Source organism: Trematomus bernacchii, unplaced genomic scaffold (genome assembly GCF_902827165.1).
Source record: "Trematomus bernacchii unplaced genomic scaffold, fTreBer1.1, whole genome shotgun sequence".
Taxonomy (NCBI): Eukaryota; Metazoa; Chordata; class Actinopteri; order Perciformes; family Nototheniidae; genus Trematomus; species Trematomus bernacchii.
This window is the reverse complement of record NW_022987689.1, coordinates 5437078-5459961: the sequence shown is the minus strand read 5'-3', so window position 1 is coordinate 5459961 and position 22884 is coordinate 5437078. Positions and strand designations below refer to the sequence as shown.

At 43.3% G+C, this 22884-nt stretch overlaps 1 protein-coding gene across 6 annotated transcripts in view; it reads right to left on the bottom strand.

The window, feature by feature from the left end:
* LOC117488543 (ephrin type-B receptor 1-B) overlaps window positions 1-22578 on the bottom strand; it is a 147164-nt gene extending 124586 nt beyond the window's left edge. For 4 of the 6 annotated variants that reach the window (XR_004556537.1, XM_034137523.1, XM_034137525.1 and 1 more), the window contains exon 1: window positions 22303-22578. Coding sequence is in view for 5 of the 6 variants with exons in the window: in XM_034137523.1 (XP_033993414.1) it covers window positions 22303-22363 (61 nt within the window). In the remaining variant the exon portion in view is untranslated. The remainder of the gene's footprint in view (window positions 1-22302) is intronic. The other 2 variants (XM_034137524.1, XM_034137526.1) reach the window with 1 other exon arrangement.
* Window positions 22579-22884: the final 306 nt, after the last annotated feature.

The window sequence follows — 22884 nt, the reverse complement described above, 5'->3', positions numbered from 1 at the left end:
CTTGACAAAGACACATGCTTTATCTGGTGAACCGTGCTTGAATTGGTTTATTTAGCTCAGGCTGATTATTTGTTTTATTTAAGGATTCATTTTAAGTGAATGTCCACAACCTCAAGAGCACTTCGAAATCAGAGTAGTCAATCAAGGTTCAAGGTTCAAGGTTATTTATTTGTCAAACGAACATAGCTACAGTGTAGTTATGTCGATGAATATATTGTGTCACAGGCTTCTCCAACAGTGCAACACAAAACACAGATAAACAGAAAAATATAGTGCAAGTAAATAGTAAATACAAGAAGAAAACGTTTTTTTTTTTAAAGTGAAATAGTGCAATAAGAGTCTATATGCAAGTCATTGAAATATGATATATTAGGTAAATAGATAAATCATTTCTAAGTAGCAGCCAGATGAATGTTGTGGATGTTGTTTCAACAGTTCAGGTGTTTAACAGTCTTATTGCCTGTGGGATGAAACTGTCTCTGAATCTGGTGGTTTTAGTCCGGATGCTGCGGTACCGCCTGCCAGACGGCAGCAGACAGAACAGTTTGTGGCTGTTGGTGGTGGTGTGAAGAGTCCATGTCAGGTCCTCAGTGATGTGGACCCCGAGGAACCTGAAGCTGCTGACTCTCTCCACCGTAGTCCCATTGATGGCGATGGGGGCGAGTCCCTCTCTCTGCTGCTTCCTGTAATCCACAATCAGCTCCTTGGTTTTGCTGACGTTGAGATGGAGGTTGTTATCCTGGCACCAAGATGTCAGGTTTTCGACCTCCTCTCTGTACGCCGTCTCGTCGCCGTCGGTGATCTGGCCGATGACGGTCGTGTCGTCAGCAAACTTCACGATGGTGTTGGAGCTGTGTGTGGCCACGCAGTCGTGTGTGAACAGGGAGTAGAGGAGAGGGCTGAGCACGCAGCCTTGAGGGGCTCCGGTGTTGAGGATCAGGGTGGAGGATGTGATGTTTCCCACCCGCACTGCCTGGGGTCTGCCCGTCAGGAAGTTCAGGATCCAGTCACAGAGGGCGCTGTTGAGCCCGAGGTCTCTGAGCTTGATGACCAGATTGGAGGGCACAATGGTATTGAATGCTGAACTGTAGTCAATGAACAGCATTCTCACATAAGTGTTCCTCTGGTCCAGGTGTGAGAGGGCAGTGTGGATGGTGAGGGCTATGGCGTCATCTGTGGACCTGTTTGTTCCGTAGGCAAACTGCAGGGGGTCCAGAGAGTCAGGGAGGGAGGAGGTGATGAATGTTTTTGACTAACCGCTCAAAGCACTTCATTATGATGGAAGTGAGTGCTCCTGGGCGGTAATCGTTGAGGCTGGTGATTTTGGTCTTTTTGGGGACAGGAACGATGGTGGAGTGTTTTAAATCAGAGTATGAGTATATTCTGGAGTTGTGCTATCTGTGTTAAAAAAAAACACAGTTCTACCAGACTGCCACTGTAGATTGAGTCATACTGTAGGTCAGTTAGAGGCTCTGTGTGTTAGGCTGAACTCAGTTTTTTTGTTAGGAAAAAGAAAAACGGAGTTGTTAAGCCACTTATTTGAAGCAAATTCAGGCAAAGCCTTCTGCGTAGAGAATCATGGGTGGCGAACCATTCAAGAGCAACACACACAAGGAAAGGCACACTTCAGCCCATATTATTGTGCCTCACTGAGCACACTTAACTCTCTGCCAGTATAACTGCAAAAGCCACGACCTCTCATTCCTACTTCTGTCTTCACTCTTCAGTATCCTTACGTCCCCTTTCTTCCTCCATCCATCTCTCCTTCCCTCTGCAATGCCAGATCTTCCTACCATTTTAAAACCAACACTCTAAATGAATGATAGACATAAATGGGCCCTTGGTTTATTGTTAACAAATACTCTACAACATAACAAAGCATTCATTAGGACACAGCACCCGGCCATTCGCAATGGCCGTCCAGTGGAGACGGTTGAATTGGTAGAGCAAAGATAACAGCTGTGAGATAACAATGACAAACCTGCTAACACAGAAAGAGTCGGAGAGGCACCCAGAGATCTGAAAGCCATTAACTCTGGTGCTGGCTAGGAGAAATGGGGTCTGTGATGGCCTATTTCTGTAGGCTCTATATCTCATCAGGGGCTCTCACCCCAGACTCCATGTTGGGTGATTTATTTGGCCTCGATATCCCTTTTTTCTTTTTTTCTTTTAAATCAAGTGCATGCATGTGTAGGCCCAGTTCTACAAGCCTGTCCCCTCTTTGTGTTCCATCACCCGAAGACCTCGAGCACAGTTGTCATGGAGATGGGACACAGGTGCTTCCAAGACACTTGTGATGTCATCAAGAAACAGGAAGAGGAAATAGTTCTGCTCTAAATTCTCCTCGCGTACAGAACCACTCAATCTTGGGCGAAGATATTGCTGGGACCCAAGACTTAACAGCACATTTCTGGGTCACGAATCCAGAAATGTAGTCTGTTCACAATAGTCAGGCAATCTGTTCAGAGTATAGCATCGGCATGCCACCAAATACTGTAAATGAGACCTAGAGCTGTAATTTTCTCTGGCAGGTGCTCTCTAGACAAAATGCAGTGCTGACAGGCTACTCTGGTCTATCCACGTTTGTGCTAATTGTTGAAGGTGTCGGCAAGGAGGACAGGCCTTGAATCAGAAGTGCCAAATGATTTGGTTTAATTGAAACAGGCTATCAAAGAGAAATTCCATTTTGAAAGACAGGTATTTACAAAGGAACAGTTGTGAAAAAAATTCAGATTTTGATGTCATTCTCTGTCAAACATGGGGTTAAATTTTGCCTGTCCTCGGGTCTTAACTCTGAGACAGGAAATGAGCTGCTGTGTCCACCAATCACTTTAGATAATGGAGAGATTTATTAAAATGGGGCTTCTGTGCCAGAGGTAATTTATTTTCCAGTGTTTGTGTGTGTGTGGAAAGAGGGATAAGAGTATGAACGAAAAGGAAAGATTGAAAAAAGAATTAGGTGCGAATATTTGCAAATGAAATTGTGCATATGTCCAAACTTAAATACTCCTATGATATAGGATATAGGTATGGATACCGTTTGTTTTACTGCGAGCAGCAGGTTCCAACCTGATTTGTACTCCATTCGCAGCGAGACAATGTAAAACATGTGGGCTTGGCAAACCAGAGACCTATAGATCAGACAGCCAGGCCCAGCCAGATGGTCCTGGCCAAGCAGCCTCCTCTGTCAACCTCATCAGTAATTAGGAAGTGTACGTTGGGCCGCATGTGTCTGTGTGCCCGTTTAAGAGCTTCCTAAATGAGCAAAGGGATTAGTGAGGTGCTATTAAAAACGGCAGCGCTGTAGCATTTGCTGAACCCATACAACTATGGTAAATGTATTAAGTTTTACAATTGGCATAGCTGGGCAAACAGATGAATGCATTTTGAATGTTTTAGGCAAATGAGAGTATGACTCTTTTTACTTGAAAAGCAAGTTTAAATGGATATTTTAACTTAGTTTTATGGATACGTAAATCAATCTGTTTTCAAAGCCATATTCAAAGAGTCTCTGTTCCAAGTTATATTTTTTGCTGATTCATCAGTTCTTCTCTACTAATGAACAGGTTGATGCAACTTTAGAAAATAACCATACCCAACTGTGTCTATCTGAAGGTTATCCATATTTAATACACTTGGAAAGAAGAGGTTTATTAAGCTGTGCTGAAAAACTCCCTCACTCCCAACCGTACCAGTCCCATATCTACCCTGCCACCTATATAATAGCTATTCAATGAGAACGACATTGCCTCATCTCCTCTCTGCTAAATCACTGACCTCAATTTCTCCATGGGTGACCAGTTCTTTTCTCCTATCAATCTTAACTTCTGCCACCATTTTCTACCCCTATATTTTATATCAGAATGTTCTGGAGCTCACTTGGTTTCTCATTTACTAAAACCCTCCTTTCTTTTCTTCCCACACCACATCTCACCATTTCATTCTCTATTTGTGTTGCTATATGAGACTGGACCCACAGCTCTGTGATGGCTAACAGCAGGGAAACATGTTGAAGGTTTGATAAATGTTTAACATGCAGTCAAAACTGGGCCAGACGGGCACCCAGCCAATAAGCTTGTTTTATTTGCAATAATGGCTTCCTCTTAACTAAATATCTGTTGGCGGCGGCAGTTCATGTCAGTGTGCGAGGAGAATTTATATATGTCAAACAAGAGCGGTCATAACTTGTGACTAGAGATACTTTAACCTGCTCATCATAGATCTTTTATTATGGGTTTGTGTGTGTATCTCTGTGATTGATTGTTTTTTGATACTGTGCTACCCCTCACAATACATCTTCTGTAATGGCTGGGTGACTGTGCAGGCCCCATTCTAGATGGTGGGGTGGAGTAAATCAGAGTTGATTTGGCTCACTGCCACAGATGTGTCAGCTCACCCCATCCATGAGGATTCTACAAATAACATTCCAAGTCACTCACATCACACTCCATAGATCTTCCAGGCGGCTACAGTATCCCCTGCCTTTTTAAGACAGACTCCCCCAGACTTCTGGTATCACCCCCCACAAGTCCCTCCTATGGATTTGCTGCAATACAATGTCATCTCTCTTCCTTTGGCCCCTCAAATAGTTCTGTCAGAGTATTTCCACTGGATCAAAAGCCCAGATGGCTATAGTCAGCGGGAGTGAGAGGGAAAGCCTCCAGTACAAAGACGGGGATGGAATCAGTTGACATGGAATATACTGGGTTCAAAATCTCATTGTGGTGCAAGAACATAGGGATGGATCTGCGTTCCTTCATGTGCAGCTGAAATAAATGTAGCAGGATATGGGGAGGAAGACATGAGAAACAGCGTGAGACACACAGAGAATTCATTTGCTCCCATCCATACCTGCTGTTCTCACACCACAGTTGTTTTTGAGAGGGAAGCAGATAACTGGTCCCATTTCTGTGTGATATGTGCATGTGTGTTTCCTGCCATGTCTGCTTGCTGTGTGTGATTTCTCCAGTGACCATGACAAAGGAGCAACTGTACAAAGTGTACAGTGACAAAGAATTGTGAGTTCCCGCTGCTGCTATATCTTTGCCTCTGCAGTGAGGGAAGCAGATTGATGTTAAAGCAGTGAGCTCTACTTTGCTAGCATGTCAGGTCAGTAGCTAATCTCTGTGCCCCAGGAGAGAGCTAAGAAAGAGCATGGTCCCCCCCTTTGTCTAGTTTTCTTTCATTTCCTCTGACCACAGGCTTTTCCTTGTCCTCAAGTTTACAAGTTTTACAGAAGTGCCACCCGTCATATTCAACATTATACTGCCTCCAGACACAGACGTTTCCTCCTGCACTTGGAGACAGAACACACATGGTGAGGTGAAGTCAACAGTATATTGTACAATGCAGCCCGGTAAATGATGCATTTGTGATTTGTAGAGCCTCAAGGTAAACACTAGACCAAATCACTGCGGAAATTGTTGATGAAGCCAACACAACAGCCATTTGATTTTAAGAAATGTCATTATCAAAAGCAACATTGTTATCAAAGATCTTCAAGAGATCAAAAGAATCAAACACTGGGGAAATAAATGCAACTAACACACACACACACACACACACACACACACACACACACACACACACACACACACACACACACACACACACACACACACACACACACACACACACACACACACACACACACACACACACACACACACACACACACACACACACACACACACACACACACACACACACACACACACACACACACACACACACACACACACACACACACACACACACACACACACACCAGGGTCAGTGCAGAACATCTGTGATCGGCATTAGTCAGATGGATCTGCTTGAATTACCATGGAAATCCAACTAGCAGACAGCGATAAAGCGAGATTATAATGCCGACAGGGAAAGAAAATGCCGACAGACAGCAAACGAGAGAGAAAAAGGTCAACAGAGATTGGGATGTAACCAAATAGTTTGCTATATTTATTCCCAAAGCTACGCTGGCTTGGTTTCAATATATGCTTACAATGTAAAAGGCAGCGCGTCTGAGTAAGATCATGGATATACTGTTGGAGCAACAGCCTGAGCGGGAGGGATATTAGAGAGAAGGGAAAGAGAAGAGATGGAGCTGAGAATAAATGGGGAGGGGGGGGGGGGGGGGGGGGAAATGAGAGAGGCAGACAGGGGAACTCATTAACTTCTCTTTAATAAAGCCCAAGTCACATGGGGACTCTTTCATTCCTTCATCTATCTAGTCGCACACTCACAAAAGGCACACAATACACTTGTGGTACCACGTTGATCACCTCCAGATTACAACACAGATTGTGATCATTCCCACATCGCTAAACCCATTTGACTCACATTAAAAAAAAATCACTAGCTTAAAGAACTTCATTAGTGATGGGATGTCCCAAAGAAACCTTTGTGACTCTTAAGTAACGGCAGATTATACAGTGCTGACAATACCCTCGTAAATTACTAGAGTGCAGACAGTGAATATGCTGAATGTAAATATTTTGTAGGCTCAACGCAACTCAATACCATAAGAAACCCAATATCTTAAAGCAACAGAACACGCTTCGAGTAAATCCGCAAATATGAAGGAGAAGCAGAACATTTTTCATCACTTTTGTATTTGCAAGCCATCTTCAAAGACTAAAATGGGAAAGCCTTTCCATAATAAACATTCAAACTGGCACTGGGCCCAGTTCCAAATTGCCTTTTGTCGTTATCGTTAGTGGGATAAGTTCGCTCTGACTTGGAGGCATAGAAGCGGGACTACGGGGGTTGGATACTATAGGGAAGGAGGATTGTAGCATTAAAGCTTCTTCTACATCTAAACATCCATGCTTTCCCCAGGGGCCAGACAGCAAGGCTAATTTAAGAAGCGGGGGCCCTGTCAGCTGCCATTAGCATGTGCACTCACCGACACACGCAAACACACACAAGTTGGCACATTTATCAAAAAAATATATATAGTCCGCACATGATTCTCACACTCATTACACAAATCTAATTCTAGAAATGTGGGCAATTGTCAGAAGTCATCATCTGCAAGTACAAAACAAACCAACATGTTACACAACCTGGCGCTGTAATGGGTGGAGGCAGGGAGATAGACATTGACACAGAGAGAGGAAGAATCGTTGAATAACAACCCGACATATAAAACAGGAAATAAATGGCCAGTGTCTACTCTAGATGGACCCCATCAATCTAGGCAGTGTGTGACGCAGATTCTATATGACCCTTTTGCCATGTGACTGCGTGTTAATTACATCAGTGAGTGTTTGTGTTTCCCACGACTAAAAACATAGCAGAAAGAAAGACAAGCGAGCTTATTCACACTATGCAGTACAAGCAATATTGCAGGTTCATTGCATGTCAGACTGTGCAAGATGAGTCTAATTAAAATCTCTGTCGCAGTCCGTGGAAGACTGCAGTTTTTTGGGGCATCTTTTTGTGCTCCTTTCAGTCCACAGTGAAAAATATCAGACACAGATAGGAAAGAAAAATTAGGAACCACATACATTAAAGATCCCTGGCTAGACACAAAGCAAGGACTATGCGCTTCATAGTTGGCATCTTAAACTCCTAGTCACTCCTCAATATCAATTTAGACGATTTTTGAGGCATGTCAATGTTGTGATATAGTACCAAATTAACTTTATCTCCACAATGTGTTATTTCATCTCAGTTGTCAGGAGCGGTGGAATTGAGTAAGTAATATGGTCCTACATTTTTAGCAGGCACCACAGTTTTAAATTGGAGATTTTTTCACATTATTCTCAGAATTATAAATGTGTTTATTTGCTCATGATTAGACAGGGGCCTTTGGTCAGCGCCATTGCCATATTGCAAATCTTATCAACAGTGCATCTGTCTAAGCAAGGTCAGTCAAGAGAAACAAGTCAAGTGGAGGCCAAACATAAAACCCAGACCACACACAGTCAGCTCTATCCCTGGCCTGCACCCTAACTACAATCAAGCTAATCCAGAAACACTCAGAACTACAAAAACAAGGGTTATTTTGTTTTTGTTCTCAAATTGTCATATCCAGGTGTTCTGTGATGAAGGATTTCAAAGCTGGGGCGACTGCAGCCTATCCTATCAGAGACACAGATTCCCCGTCTGTATCAATGAGCTGCCGACCATTTGGTGTAACATCAGTCCTTCACAACACAGATCAAAGAGACTCTTAAACTGTGATCAAATAATTCTAACAAACATGACTCACTTGCTGCCACCTAAGGAATCTGTATGCCAGCAGTCGTGCAATCTTTTTTCCCCAATAATTGTACGCAGGAATTTATTTTCCCAAGATAGTGTATGACATTCCTAGTGCAGATTTCCATCGCGATCGCTCATTCACTCATATGATTGGCTACAACTTAGGGGTTTGGCACGGAAACACATTAGCATTTTAGAATACATTACCATACCCAAAGGGAACTGCAGTAACATTGATTACAAGTAACCACATGCATTTAGATGCCTCTGATCGCACAAAATATGCGATCGCTACACCCTGCCCTTCCCCTCTTGCACGCACACACACAGACACGCACACACACAGACACACACACACACACACCTTGTCTCTGTGAAGCAGTCCGTCTCCCCGCTGTGAAGCAGGTGCCGTGATATGATTCTCCCTCCCTCCATGGAAGCAGACACACATGCATTTACAGACACACGAAGACACAAGAACATGCACACACATACACATGCATGTTTTCAAAGACAGAGCTGTGAAGCAGAGGTGACAGGTCTCTGGTTCCATGCCATCCTCAGAAAATGTAGTGCTAATTGACATTCCCCCACTGTTAGAGAGCAGCATGCCTCCAACATGGGGCCATATGGACCCCAAGATGGAGTCATCTCCTGCCCACTAGAGGATCATGGGAAGAGTGAACAATAAAGTGATTCTCACTAAGATCGGTAAGACACCTGTACACAAATATGCAAGGCAAATATATAATATACAAGTTGTCAATTCCTTTGTGGATTCAGCTTCCGCTCATGGCCTAGTATTTGGCAGCTGGGCACAGGCACATTTAGAACCTGGTGATGTTAGCACTGTATGACAGCTGATTAGAGAGACGAGAGATTTGAGTATGACACCTCTAATGATCTCTTCATTTGATTGACGGGCTAGGCAAGGCTCCAATTCACACATCTCATAAAACACAGAATCTGGTGCAAATACAGCAGAGAGGGTCCCCATGTCAGATGCACACACACCCTACAGACACACAAAAACACTGCTCCAATGAATGTTAGAAAAAGACTATGTGCTTCCATAAAACCCTCCTGTGACTTCCAGAATATTCCGCTATTATGTTGGCTGTTACAGGGTTATTTCCTCCCCCACTTAGTCTGTCATCAGGGGCATTGTACTGTATTGTCTGGTAGCAGGCCTAAATGGGGCCCTTTCAGGGGTATTTTCAGGTACTTTCATGGAAGAATGGAGAGGATATTCATATCACATTTCAGTTTTTCTATTGCTGAGCAAACACAGCTTTGGACAACACACAAACACGGCTGCATTGACACACACACAAGGCCCCCCCACACAAACGGCACTTCCTTTGCTGACCCAAACGAGCAAATCAAGTGCATTCCAGCTCCCAGCGATTTCCTCCATCTTCTCCCAACAGACAGGATCCCATTACAAGCGCCTGGCTGTTATCTCCCACAAAGGCAGCGGCAAACATTGCCATAGTCATTGCAAAGGGAATGTCCTAAAAAAAAAGTCCATGAGACATCTACACTTCTTCTGGAAAAGGTACAAGACAAAAATTGTATTTAACCTCCAAAATAGCTTGGACCGTCATCTCTTAAATTGCTTACACAAATAACAGTTTGATTAACCTGCGCTACTAAAAGAGGGCAAATGATCAGTCCGAATTACTTAAAAGAACTGGCATGATGCAGCAGACAAACCTTAAATTGAACTCTCACTGATCCATCTTGTGATTATTGATAATTATCTGACAATTAGCAATGTGCTGATGTCACCACAATGTGAAAGGCAAAGCAATCAGGGGCTGTTAGTGTAGAAATGGTTGTCCATACTAATGACCCAGTCAACTGTCCAGGCCACACAGAGAACCCTGTGTGAGTTTGTGAGAGTGTGTATTCTCCTATAACAAATCCAGTGTGAGCGCAGCAATCATAGCATAGCAGGCCTGTCAAATGCTTCATGTCTACACTCCTCAGTAGATTTGGGGCTGTTAAATAGAAAACATATGCCACTCAAAACGACCTTGAACGCACACTTAACCCCTTCTTAAAAAAAAACCCATACCAATAACCCCAGTGAGGAGCCCCATTTCTTTGCGTCAATCCAAAAATAAAAATAATTTAATAAGACTGATTTTTTGTTATTTCTTCATTCAAATAATCTATAATTAGGGAGGTAGTGGACGCAAATCCAAAATTAACATTTGACTTTCTGTATCTTAAACGCAATCATGGACTTAAAATGATATTGTTTGTTGTTACCTAAAATGCTACAAATGTCACATTGGAAAAACCCTTTGTTTAAATGTAAATGTTTACAAAAACTCAGAGACACATACGAAATGACAAATCATCCTTATATCCACCAAATGCATCCAATCCATCAGACACACTCTCTCTATTTCCCAAATAAAGAGAAAACGGTTAGGACATCTGTCATTCCCTCCCCACGCTGTGATCCACGATATGATGGCAGCGCTCATACATCCTGGGCGATTCACAATCAATCTTCAAAGCCAGGGCAACAGGCAGAGAGAAAGTCAGAGAGATTGGCTTCTTGTTTGCTTTTCTTTCTTTCTGCTTTTTCAGAATCACGAAGACCATCAATCAACTTTTTTTTTCTCATGCGCCTGCATGATGTTTATCAAAGAAAGTAGATTTTCAAAGCATTACCTGAGTCTCAAATTGATTGAAAACATGTGCGGAAATGCAAGTCACTCTTCCCACGTTCTCTATGTTTCCAACTGTCAATAATAGCAGATAGAAGGTGTCCTCTTTCAGCCAATCATTGCCGGGTGCCTGAAAGCCCTTTTAGAGCAAGCTGAGTGATTTATTTTAAACATGCTGGCACATAGGTACACACAGAAACACTCACAGACTCACTCAGTGACCTTGTCATGAGTTATAACCATCACATGAAGAAAGCATTACACATCTGTGTCCCTCTGTTTCACTTTGGGTTAGATGAGTCCACGTATCAAGCAGCCTTCATACATGTGAAAATGGACGGTGTTTTTATGTGTTCGAGAAGTAAAAGCACATTCTTGGACTAAGAACATGGGTAGACGCGAAACACGGCTGGCACCAGGTGGACTGTTAAGATTTGAATGTAGCCCCTTTATTCACACACAAAAAAATACACACTTGAGATCTCAAACCACAGCGGCCTACAACACTCACGCACATATTTAAAAATATACAAATACAGAGACATCGCTCCTCCATCGCCCAAACCTGTTTAGGGCTGTTTGAGAAAGGAGAGACCAAAGCCTTGGCATGGAGAACAAAAGCCAGACTGTCACACAACAACACATCCCGGCATGACTCTGCATGGCCAGATGCTTTTTTTGGGATAGACGCTTTGTGATTGGTATCACAGCGTCAGTATTGAGATTAACACAGGCTGGAGCATGATACATCGCTCAAAAGGCTTGGGATGTTAATACTTAAATGATGCATGGGGAAGCATACTTTACTCTGGGATAAAAGTGATAACACAGAAAAAGGATATCTTATACCTCCCTGTTAGAAATCAGTCTTTATTAGAATGTACGGAAATCTGCAAATTGGCCATTGAATTCTAACGTATAAATAGAACACATAACATGTAACTAAAGCTTGGGTTTCTAATCATCGCTTCCACAGATTGAAATCTTAATGTGTTCACGATTTGTGACAGTCCCAAGTGTTAAGAGCAACACCACTAGAGAGGCTGCATGAATATGAATACGTAAAGATGTAATGAATTGCAATAGTGAACAGAAAGAGATCATTAAATATACATTTAATTACACACTGTACCCACGCCTTAGCTAAGGGGTCTGCCATGTTTTGATTAAATCAATAATCAACAATTTGTGACGGGCAACCTTTGCATGGACATCATGATGACAGACGGTGCACTTTTCACTTTTATGCTTTTCTTTTATGTTAAAATGAACTGTTACATTGAGTATTTGCAAACATAAGACATAAACCTCCAGACTGGGAAAGAAGGTAAGTTGAGACAGTCTTATAACAAAACACACACGCATAGTTTAAGTGATAATCATAGACTTTCTGTCCATGATGCCTTTGGAAATAATTTATTATTCACTAAGCCTGTCGTAGAATTCCAAGTATGTGCTTGTATGTATAAAGATGAATAAATGATGATAAAAGAGGCCAGCATATGCGTTAATATTCTCTTATCGCTATGTCAGAGGGCATCTTTTGATTTTGTCTAAATTTCTTCTCAAACTGACGTGAGACAGTGGTAAAACACAGCCAGGAGAGCCGCTGCACAATTACATTCAGCTCGGCTTAGTGGGAACGTTTGTCATCCTGACATATCATCAGCCAAGTGCAGCAGCAGCACGGCCATACTGGAAAATGTGTGCATCTGAATGAGCACATCTGTTCGTTCACATCCACATTCCACTTCACTTTATTGAAAACTACCTGAGCTCATGCCATATGTGTGTACAGTATACTCTCCAGCACCTCATTCACCAAGCTCTCAGAAATGGGCTGACTCCGCCCAGACATCAGTGTCAATCTGATGAGTGAGTGTCTAACAGTGTGTGAAGCTTACATCAAAGGAATGCCTCTTCAAATGCCCAGCCTTGGGAGAAAGCAGGGAGGGGAAAGACTTCATAGGAATAAGGGATGAGGAAGGAGGGGACAATTGGAAAGTGGCATGAATTGTATACTGTTTGCAGAGCCCAATTAAAGAACAGGTTCGGAATTTATGACTGCTATGCTAACTAGTTGACTGAAGACATTTATTGTAGAATTAGCAGCAACCTTTACAAACAAGCTCACATTAACAAATGCACACTACCCTGACACACTGCGCCAACAACCTTTACATCATTCATTAGAGCTTTTTCTTTGAGGGAAAAAAAAGGCAAATCACCATCCCAAGAGACATCCGAGGACTTTCATAGATACACGCGGTAATACACACTCTAAAGGGCTAGATGCGCTTAAGGGTTAGCAGCCAGAACCACCGGCCTCCTCATTAGCACAAATAAGATCTTAGACAGATACAGGCCTATCCTCCTCTCCCCCTCTGTGTCTTTGTCCCTTTTCGCCTCTGTTCTCTTGCACAAATGAGTCCTTATCCCTGTCCTCTAGCTCGCCCTTTACTCAAAAGACTAGCACATACAAATGCAGAAGTACGACACAGAGACAAGGAATACCAAATGCTCCATAAGCAGGACACTTCTTCCTGATTTATTTGTGCATGTGCTTAAAGTACATGCTAATAATATAAGGTAAGATTGATCACCTAAGGACGTTTGGGTGTGATGTTGAAGGTTGCATTTCATTGAATAAGTGCCTTTGGCCCTTACTGATATTACTATTCATGAAGGAGGGATGAGGTCAACAGGCCAACATGGGCTGGGATCAGTTTGTCATGAATATAATAAATATGCAAACTCTGAATATATTCAGTGATATTGAATATTAGATAACAGAATCTAATATTTATATCTTATAGAATAGAAAGACTCAATTCCTATTTTTCTCTTCCCTGGTATACTTTCTTGGCCAAAATACACAGAAAAGAACATGAAAGCCAAACAAAACACCTTTGACCTTGGCTAAAATGCTTCCTTCACCCTGTCAGTTTCCTAGTTGTACTCTAGCCAGTCATGCTACTGCTGGAAGATCAAGATGCTGTCCACTCATCTCCCATTACCCTCTATGCTTTAAATCAATAGTTAATTACCTCCAAAAAGCTCTCTTCCTATCGAGCTAGAGAAGTAGACGGCACAGGCCAGGCAGAAATGTGCCTGGCAGAAGGATTCAGTGTTATGCAGGGTGAAAACTGCCCTCACACCACTACTACTTATTGGCCCATCAGTGTCCTCTCAGGAGCTGGCATTCCATTTTGCACTGCGCCGTTACTTCATTTCTCTCCACCATACCATTTTCATTTCTCATGGTAACGCAGTCACGGCCAGACGCAAATATTCATGCACAATTTCTCTCTATCTGCTCCTCTCTTGCAAAGAAGCCAATGCTTAATAAGAGATTACATTTATGGTGAGGAGAAGGGCAGGCAAAGGGTGAAATATGTCCATATGTCCTGAACCTGGGAGAGGCCCTGGCACTTACTCATTAATAATGGGACAGGCCCCAGGCCCGAGCCCTTAGCTCTCCGTCTCTACTCATTTCCTTTCCTCACATCAAAGCTTGGTGTGTGTGTGTGTGTGTGTGTGTGTGTGTGTGTGTGTGTGTGTGTGTGTGTGTGTGTGTGTGTGTGTGTGTGTGTGTGTGTGTGTGTGTGTGTGTGTGTGTGTGTGTGTGTGTGTGTGTGTGTGTGTGTCCCTATGAGAAACAGCCTGTGGAGGAGCCAGCTTTTATTTAATCAGAAGTGAAGCAGCTTCCACCACCACCCGTAATTTCAGCCCTATTAACGTTCTTCCTTTAATTCCTCTGAGCGTTGGAGACGCAGCATCCTCTGGGCTGCTGATTCACTTAAAATGCAAAAAGTACCACAGAGTTTCTTTTCTTCCTGCATATAGGAACTTCATATATTGGCCATTAAGACTTGAGAAGCAAGGGATTTGTTGTACAAACACACTTATGCAGAGAGTTTGTAGTGTTTGGTGTGCACAGCGAGCTAAATTGATATTCTTATCAGTTAGATTGTATACTTTAAAAAAGTGTCCCACGCATTGAAATTCACAATCACAGAAACACTGCACCACTCTACCTGCCTCCTCCCACTCTTTACTCAGCCTTTCCCTTACAGCCATCCTGCTTGCAACCATAAAGCAAAAGTCAAATGTAATCATTCTGTTCCTGACTCAAAAACAGATCTCATTATAACAATCATAAATGAAGCTCTTTGTTCTAGGGGCCTACAACCCCAACAGTCTCTTAACCCTCTTCCTGTTCCTGACAATGCTGCGTCTATTACCTCTTCAGTGGGACAGACTCATATTTCACTTTTTCGCCCTTGTAGTAAACCATATAATGCTTTATAAATGCATCTGTTCTCAACAAAAAGGGTAGGGGAGAGAGGCAGGTGAGGGAGGGAGGGAGAAGGGGGAGAAGAGGGAGAGAAGTCAGATGTAACAACCAATTTTTCCTAGACAAGAGAGAAGGTAGGAGAGAAGGCGGTATGGATTGAAACTCTTAGATTTAATTCAAATTCATTGAAAACAAATAATATAGCAGGCAAGAAAAAATTGCCAGGAAGTGGATTCAACACCATGCCTTTGTGGATCTGAACTGGCCGGAGCTGATTTAGGGAGGGAGGGTTGGGGTGGACAGGGGCCAAAGGGGCCACGGGTGGAAGAGAAACGGTGGATATGGGGCTGTAAGCTAGAGGCCCCAGGGACCCAGGGAGCCAGGGAGCCAGGGAGCCAGGGAGCGTGAACACTGGGAAATACGACTGGATAATCAATGCTTTCTCTGCTCGCCTCTCAACTCAAAAAATATCAAAAAGGCTCCGCTTTCCTGCTGACTGAACAACTGTCACCCAATCTCTGAGACAGGTGATAATGGAGGGAAAAAAGCCTTCGGGACAGAAAAAGAATGAGAAAACGCACATTTTTCACACCATCATCCTTGAGTGGGGAGAAAGCTGGGTCACTGCCCCCAATCAATTACTAGTATTGCCTTTTCCCACTAGGTGTGGCTTGGAGGGCTATCTCTACTGTAAGTGTGGGCTCTTGTAGTGCACATCAAGGCCTGCCAATTATGTCTGTGGGTGGGTGTGTGCGTCTATGTGCATGTTGTGCGCTTGCCATTTTAGAGAACTGGCTTCACCAGGAAACAGATGACTCACACAGTTTGAGGTTGAACTGTCTCAGGAGCGTCACCGCTCTCACTCCTGCGCTCTAATGTGTTTCGTATGTCGCTGATGCTGTGGGTCTGCTTATCCCACAGATTGGACAGATACGGTCTTAGCTCTCGTCCCACAGTCAGCCACCTGCTCCGATAAGGGAGAAGCACGAAACAAGACCGGTGGAACCTTACACTGCTGATAGCATCTCGTCTGCAAATCTCTGGAAACAGCAAAGTGTGGAAGATACTGGGGGGACAACACAGTAAAGAACATGAAATATCGGCTCAGCGAGAGAAAGAAAACAAGACCCTGGAATGGAATAGAACAGGACACACATACGAACATTCAGTATAGTGCATGCTGCTCTCCTCTCTCTTTACACTCTCCCTTGATACCATTCTCACACTGAGACGTACACAAAAATGTGCACATGCATACCAGCCCCCAACCTGCATCCACCATCTGGCCATCCTAAGGCTCAGATGTCTCTGGGGTAAGGTGAGCTGTAAGGGGGACTCTGTGTGTGTGTATGTGTTATTTGTGCATGTGTGAGTGTGTGTCTGAGAGAGAGAGAGAAACAGAGATATTGTGGAGCCAGTGATAATATCATCCAAGAGAGAAAATAGGAACTATACTGTATCCAGGAAAAAGGACCTGCACAGAACACAGATTGTTGCCACATTGCCTGCATTGCAAGCACAATATGATCACATAAAAGGCAGTACAACACATTTACAGCACTGCAGGTACATGTGCTGCAGGAAGGGTTTTCACTATAGAGTTCGTCATACCTGACTAGGCTGCGTAAGCACACCTTAACACCAAGTAGTCTTTTCACGGTGGACAAAATAGAGCCTCTATTATGGGATGAGGCTATGTCTGCGGCCCCTGCCAGCCATAATGGCTTTAGCACTTTGGACGACACAGGCACCCAAACGTACAATATACACACCCCGGTACAAAACGAGTGTAAAATTGAATTCTACTTCAGGTGGTCCCAGATCAGCAGTAGTGCCCGTGGCCAAAATACACTTGTACACTCATGTGAGCACTCACACACACACCTATCCTTCATGCCTTTACAGTACTACTACCTCAACCCGTGGGCCTATGTTGCACTTATATTGTCATTCTTCTCTTTTCTAACCATTTGAAATGAGAGAGCAGGGGAAAGGAGCAATCTTGCATTCACATCCATTAGAGACTCAACGGGACTCTTTTCACAGGATGTCTCCCCTGCACAGCTGGTCGGCTCACCAGCACACACAACTCACATCATCGGGTAGTAGAGAATTCTTAACTCTAATACTACACTCGCTGTGCAAAGCCAGTCTATATTACTACCAGCTCAGCTTTCAACGCTAGATTGAAGGCTGTGAAGCAATTACAAACCATTCCAGTCTGACCCGATACATGTTGGACCAACATGAGAACTCAGTGCGTTTATATGACGATGGGACTTGCCCCTCAGAATAAACTATGTTTAACAAGGTGTCAAATATATAAAATGAAGCTTGATTTTTCAACTGCTGATTTTGGTAGATATTTCAGATAAAATGTGACATTTGTTAATGTCACAATTCTTGTTTAGAAATGCAAAGCAGCCATCAATAACAGCCTAGTGAGTGGTCCCTTTGTCCAATCAGGTGTATGAAGGTTTCATGGTAATATCTAAAGGGAAGCAGAGAACTGTGAGTCATGTACTGTGCACCCTATTTGAACTGACAGTTGTCTCATGCAAATGTCTCTTCAGGCTCGCCAAACCACAATATATGGATCAAGATGGTGGACTGGCATTATTTGTGTTAGCTCGGCAAGGCTACAACAAGTTAGTTTTAACTCAATTCCAGCTTACAGCTAGCCAGATTAGAACAAATAATAACTATAATGTGAAGTGATTTATGAATCCCGGGAGGCTGATTCTGAACTCTCCACGCTGGGGTCAGAGCAGTGGGTCGGTTAGATGTCAGAGACCCTGGAGCTAAGGCCCCGCTCACACGGGACCGTTTGCGTTTATGCACAGTATGCGTATTCAAAAAAGTCTTCCGTTCACATGCATTCGTTTCATTTAACGCGTCTGTTCAAACGAGGCCGCTGGAAACGCTGTAGTACATATGCCGGGACTGTAAGTGGCGCTGTAACTTCCGCCAAAATACACCAAAAGTAGCGAAGAAGAGCAGCCCAGCAGCCCCCGCCGCAATGTTGCCATGGCTACCCTTCTGTTCATGCCCCGGCCCGCGGTGTATTTAGCAACATGTAGTTCATGTAATTCTCCATGTCCACTTGTTGCTGATGGTTGTGGTAGAGGAGCTGTATATTTTTGCACTAATATCTGTAGCATGGTCAGTAGCAGTAGCACTAGCAGTAGCTACTGACAGGAGGAAGTCAGTGTGTGTGGCGATTGCTGGTATTCAGCGGGATATAGTAATTTCCTCAGCATATGGATAAATGCAACGGGGAAGTTAACTGAAAGAAACCAAGAAGCACGTCTCTGTGGAGAGGACGGCTCAGAAAGAGAGATATTCTCTACAAACACCGGGTGAGATGCACCTTTGTCAATATAATGGATCAATGCATGAAATCTGACTCTGTTTATTTTGTTTAAGGAGTATATTGGGCGTTAACAATTCTGGTTTGCCTTTTATAATATTATTTCATTCAAGAACCCCTTGTGCGTTTAATTAACACAGCTATTTTTAATAGTTGCTACAGCAGTGAGCAGGAGAGGTGGGGAGAGGCGGGGCTATCGTTATTTTTTCAGGAAATATTCGTATAGAGGTGATTACACGGACTCGGTTGACCCCCCAGAGCGTTTCGTTTGCAAATCTATCCACCTTGGGACCCGTTATTGTTTGTGGGGTCAGTTTCTATCGGCCTCGTGTAAATAATAGGGCTATACGCACGCGAAACTATGCAGATACAAGCAGTTTTCTCCTCGTGTAAACGGCGCCTCAGTCAATGCCTTGCTCAAGGGCACTTCGGCAGGACAAACGCTTGCTCGGATGGGGGTTGGAACATGCACTTCAACACTCTGTCCTCTGACCTTACTAATCCATATGAAACACTCACGCCAACACTCCTGATTGATGTATATTAACAGCGTATGGTTCTGACCTCCATAACTATTATCTAATGCTTAAGCTATTGTGTATTCAGGAAGCTACAATATGCTCCATTTCATCCACTTGGCCCCCGAGGATGAAGAATTACAGGTACTTAACACAGCATCCTTAAGGACTGGTTACAGCAGACTACTAATGTTCTCTTATCAGACGTATACTTAATGCTGTTGCCGTTTTACCCCAGTGTAGAATGGCACAATTATACAGTGCATTTATCAATGTCGGATAACTGAGACAGTGTGGAGCTCGTTTACTTCCACAGCATCTTTCAGTTGCAGGTTACTCATTTGTAAAACACGTGTACGGTATCTTTTCTAAAACTAGCTGACCTCCCTCCATCTGTCTCTCTCATCTTCTTTATCTCTCCCGGTCCATGTCTATCTTTCAACCGCTGTTTCATCCCACTTTCTCCATTCCTCTTACCTCAACCACCCAGTTCCAGGCCGCTAAATGAGCGGGCTTATCTGAGTCTAATTGGTTTAAGGGCAAACAGAAATAAGCAATGGCTCTGTAAGTAGGGGAGAATTACTGCTGCTGTTGGCAGGAACCATCCGCACACCAAAGAGGGAGCGAGCAAAAGAGGAGAAAAGGGAGACAAGAGAGGAATGGGGAGATTAGTGAGGAGAATTATGGAAGACAGAGTGGGATAGAGAAACAAGGGGGGAAAGGGAGGTGAAGAAGAAAGTAGGCAGAGAGAGGATGATGGGAGAAATGGAGAGAGAAGACAAATGAGGGTGAAACAGAGCATCGTACATGGTTCTTATTCTAATGGCATGCAAATCCCTGTCTTTCCTCTCCTCTCTGTTAGCCCTTTGCTTTAGGTTTGACTGTCCCTTCAATAACTTGTCAGTGACTGCATTTATGTTTGCAGATTGTATACCTTCATGTGTGGGATTTTTTTCATTTGTGTGCACTGTGTGGCTCAGTTTAAATAATCCAAATTATACAATAAACTGTTCACCCATGTATCCCTTCATCAATGGTGTGTGTGGTGTTTACTGTGAGTGTCAGAAAGTCAGGTTGTTTTTCTGTTCATCACAAATATGAATCCATATCTGCTCCTTGCTCCAAAGTTATAAACACACACATGCACACTCTGACATTATTGGCTGATTTAGACAAGTAATCAGATTAAAATTGACCGGAGAGGCAGGAATAATGTGGTCAATGGCTCTACTCCTTCACACACACACACACACACACACACACACACACACACACACACACACACACACACACACACACACACACACACACACACACACACACACACACACACACACACACACACACACACACACACACACACACACACACACACACACACACACACACACACACACACACACACACACACACACACACACACACACACACACACACACACACACACACACACACACACACACACACACACACACACACACACACACACACACACACACACACACACAGAAATAAATAAATAAATAAAAAAGCAACAGATTGCAGTTCAGATTAGTGAAGATTTTAACCTGCCCATGGGACAACCTATTTTCAATTAGCGACCAAAACAAGGAAATCACTGTTATCCTTGTTACCGAGGTAACTTCGGGGCCATCTCCCAGCCCATCTGTTACTTTCTGATCTCATATTTTGGAGGACAAATCTCACACCCATTTCCTAGCAGGGAAATACCACTCCCTTTCGTCCCTCACATATCTCTCTGATTTGACTTTCTGCTGTCATTTCACACTGGATAAACATTTTAACTTTCAAATATTTATCCCTTACAGAGGTAGCAATTTGGGCCTTGCCTAAGTTTCCATAGTGGTGTTGAAATCTGATGAGCACAAAAAAGAAAACCACCGCCGAATTACAGAGCACAGCCGGAGCTGGGAGCAGCAGGAGCAGAGTTGTAAATGATTAAAGAGAAAAGCTGCATGTGAAAAAACTCATTTTATGTGTGCTTCTAATTTACTTATTTATGCTATTGGGAGGGGACAGAGACTGCCATGGGAAGCTGGTGTGTTCCTGTATGTTCTATTGGAAAGGATGAGCTACTGTAAAATCAAATGAGAGAAGAAACTATATATATATATATATATATATATATATATATATATATATATATATATATATATATATATATATGAATGATGCTGCCGGGATATCCATCCATCAGCCAGTGTTTGAGGCTACAAACCCAGTGTTCGGTCCCCAGGGTCCAACAGCGGAAATGAAAAACATGTTTAACTGAGGAGATATTAGCTACTAGTGACACTGCCGCTTGTCCAGATGAACGTGCGTAAAAAGGAAAAGAGGAAAGAGATGCAGAAAGACAAAGAAAGAGAGAGGCAGAAATGGAGATGGATAAAGAAAAAAAGATACAGGGACAGTGAGAAAATAGGAGAGGCAGCTGAGCATTTGTTGTTGATGTTTTTTTAATAAAGCGGTTGATTTCAAAAATTCAAATTGAAAATGTACGCTTGCATACAATCCAGGTTAAAGGGAGACTTTCAATCAGTGCAATCCACAATCTAAGAGTTTGCCCAGCAATTCAAAATGCCACAGAATGGTGCTCAAGGGCTTGTAATACCAGTATTTGATGTGTTAAATCTAATGAAAAAACGTGACAGGAATCCTTGGAGGTTTGACAGGCATTAACATTGCCTCGTTTCATACTGAGCAAAACTCATTGTTATGGGATGATGAAAATCTAATATAACAATTTATAGAGGGCACTCAGCCTACTATATAGAAAGACTTGAGAGTAAGACTAAAGTGTGTTCTTCTTTTTTCGTTATTATTTAACGCTTTGGAAATATTTTCCTCGTAACATTCATGTCATAAAAAGCTTATTAAACTGAATTGCACAGAGTGAGGACAACAGATGTAAGCGCATTTACTGCCACTAACAAACTAACGTATGCGATTAAATACATTTAAAGTATAGTTATTCACATGGACAAGTAACATCACTGGAAACCAGCGGAGCGGCCGTCCTGCCGCTCCGACATAAAGGGATAACCACGGCAATCTGCGGCGATCCACGTGTATGACATCCCTGTATCCCTATGCCTGAGGCGCAGCGCTGCCCACCAGAAACCGCTGCGAGCATCCTCAACACAGCGCGTCTTGGGAAGAAGCATTTCAGATCTACAACAAGTTTAATCCCAATTTCTTATTTACCTTCCATCGCAGAGGATGTGATGACCAGCACGCATAAAAGCGCAAACAAATCCACTGTCATGGCAGAAGGGTAGTCTCCACAGCCTTTCCCCAAATTACCAAGACGCACGGTGCGCGTCAAAAGAATCCCTCAGTTGTCAGAGCGGTACTCCAGCAGATAGCCTGTGTTGTGAGTCACATTTCAAGCCGTAGTAAACAATGTGTGACAACCAGCGACGGGGAAGGACGGAGTGTAGGGGCTGAGGGGTGCGAGGAGCAGGGGGAGGAAGAGGAGGTGGGGGACACCCAACATTGCATGCTCAAAGCCCCATTAGAGCGCGGGAGCCAATCACCGATTGGGAGCTGAACTCACTAACCAATCAAGAGACCGCCGCTCCGCCCCCTCGCATTGTGAAAACACAAAACTTTTCCTTGACCTATATGAAACGGCGTCCGCTTCACTGAAGGGAAATATCGCCCCCACGTGGTTAACTGCAACTACTGCATCTCAGGCACATACCGAGCCAAGCCTGCCCCCACAGGAGACCATAAACGGCTGTACACTAGTTCAGTGGTCTGTCACCTCTGGATAAAAAATCATTC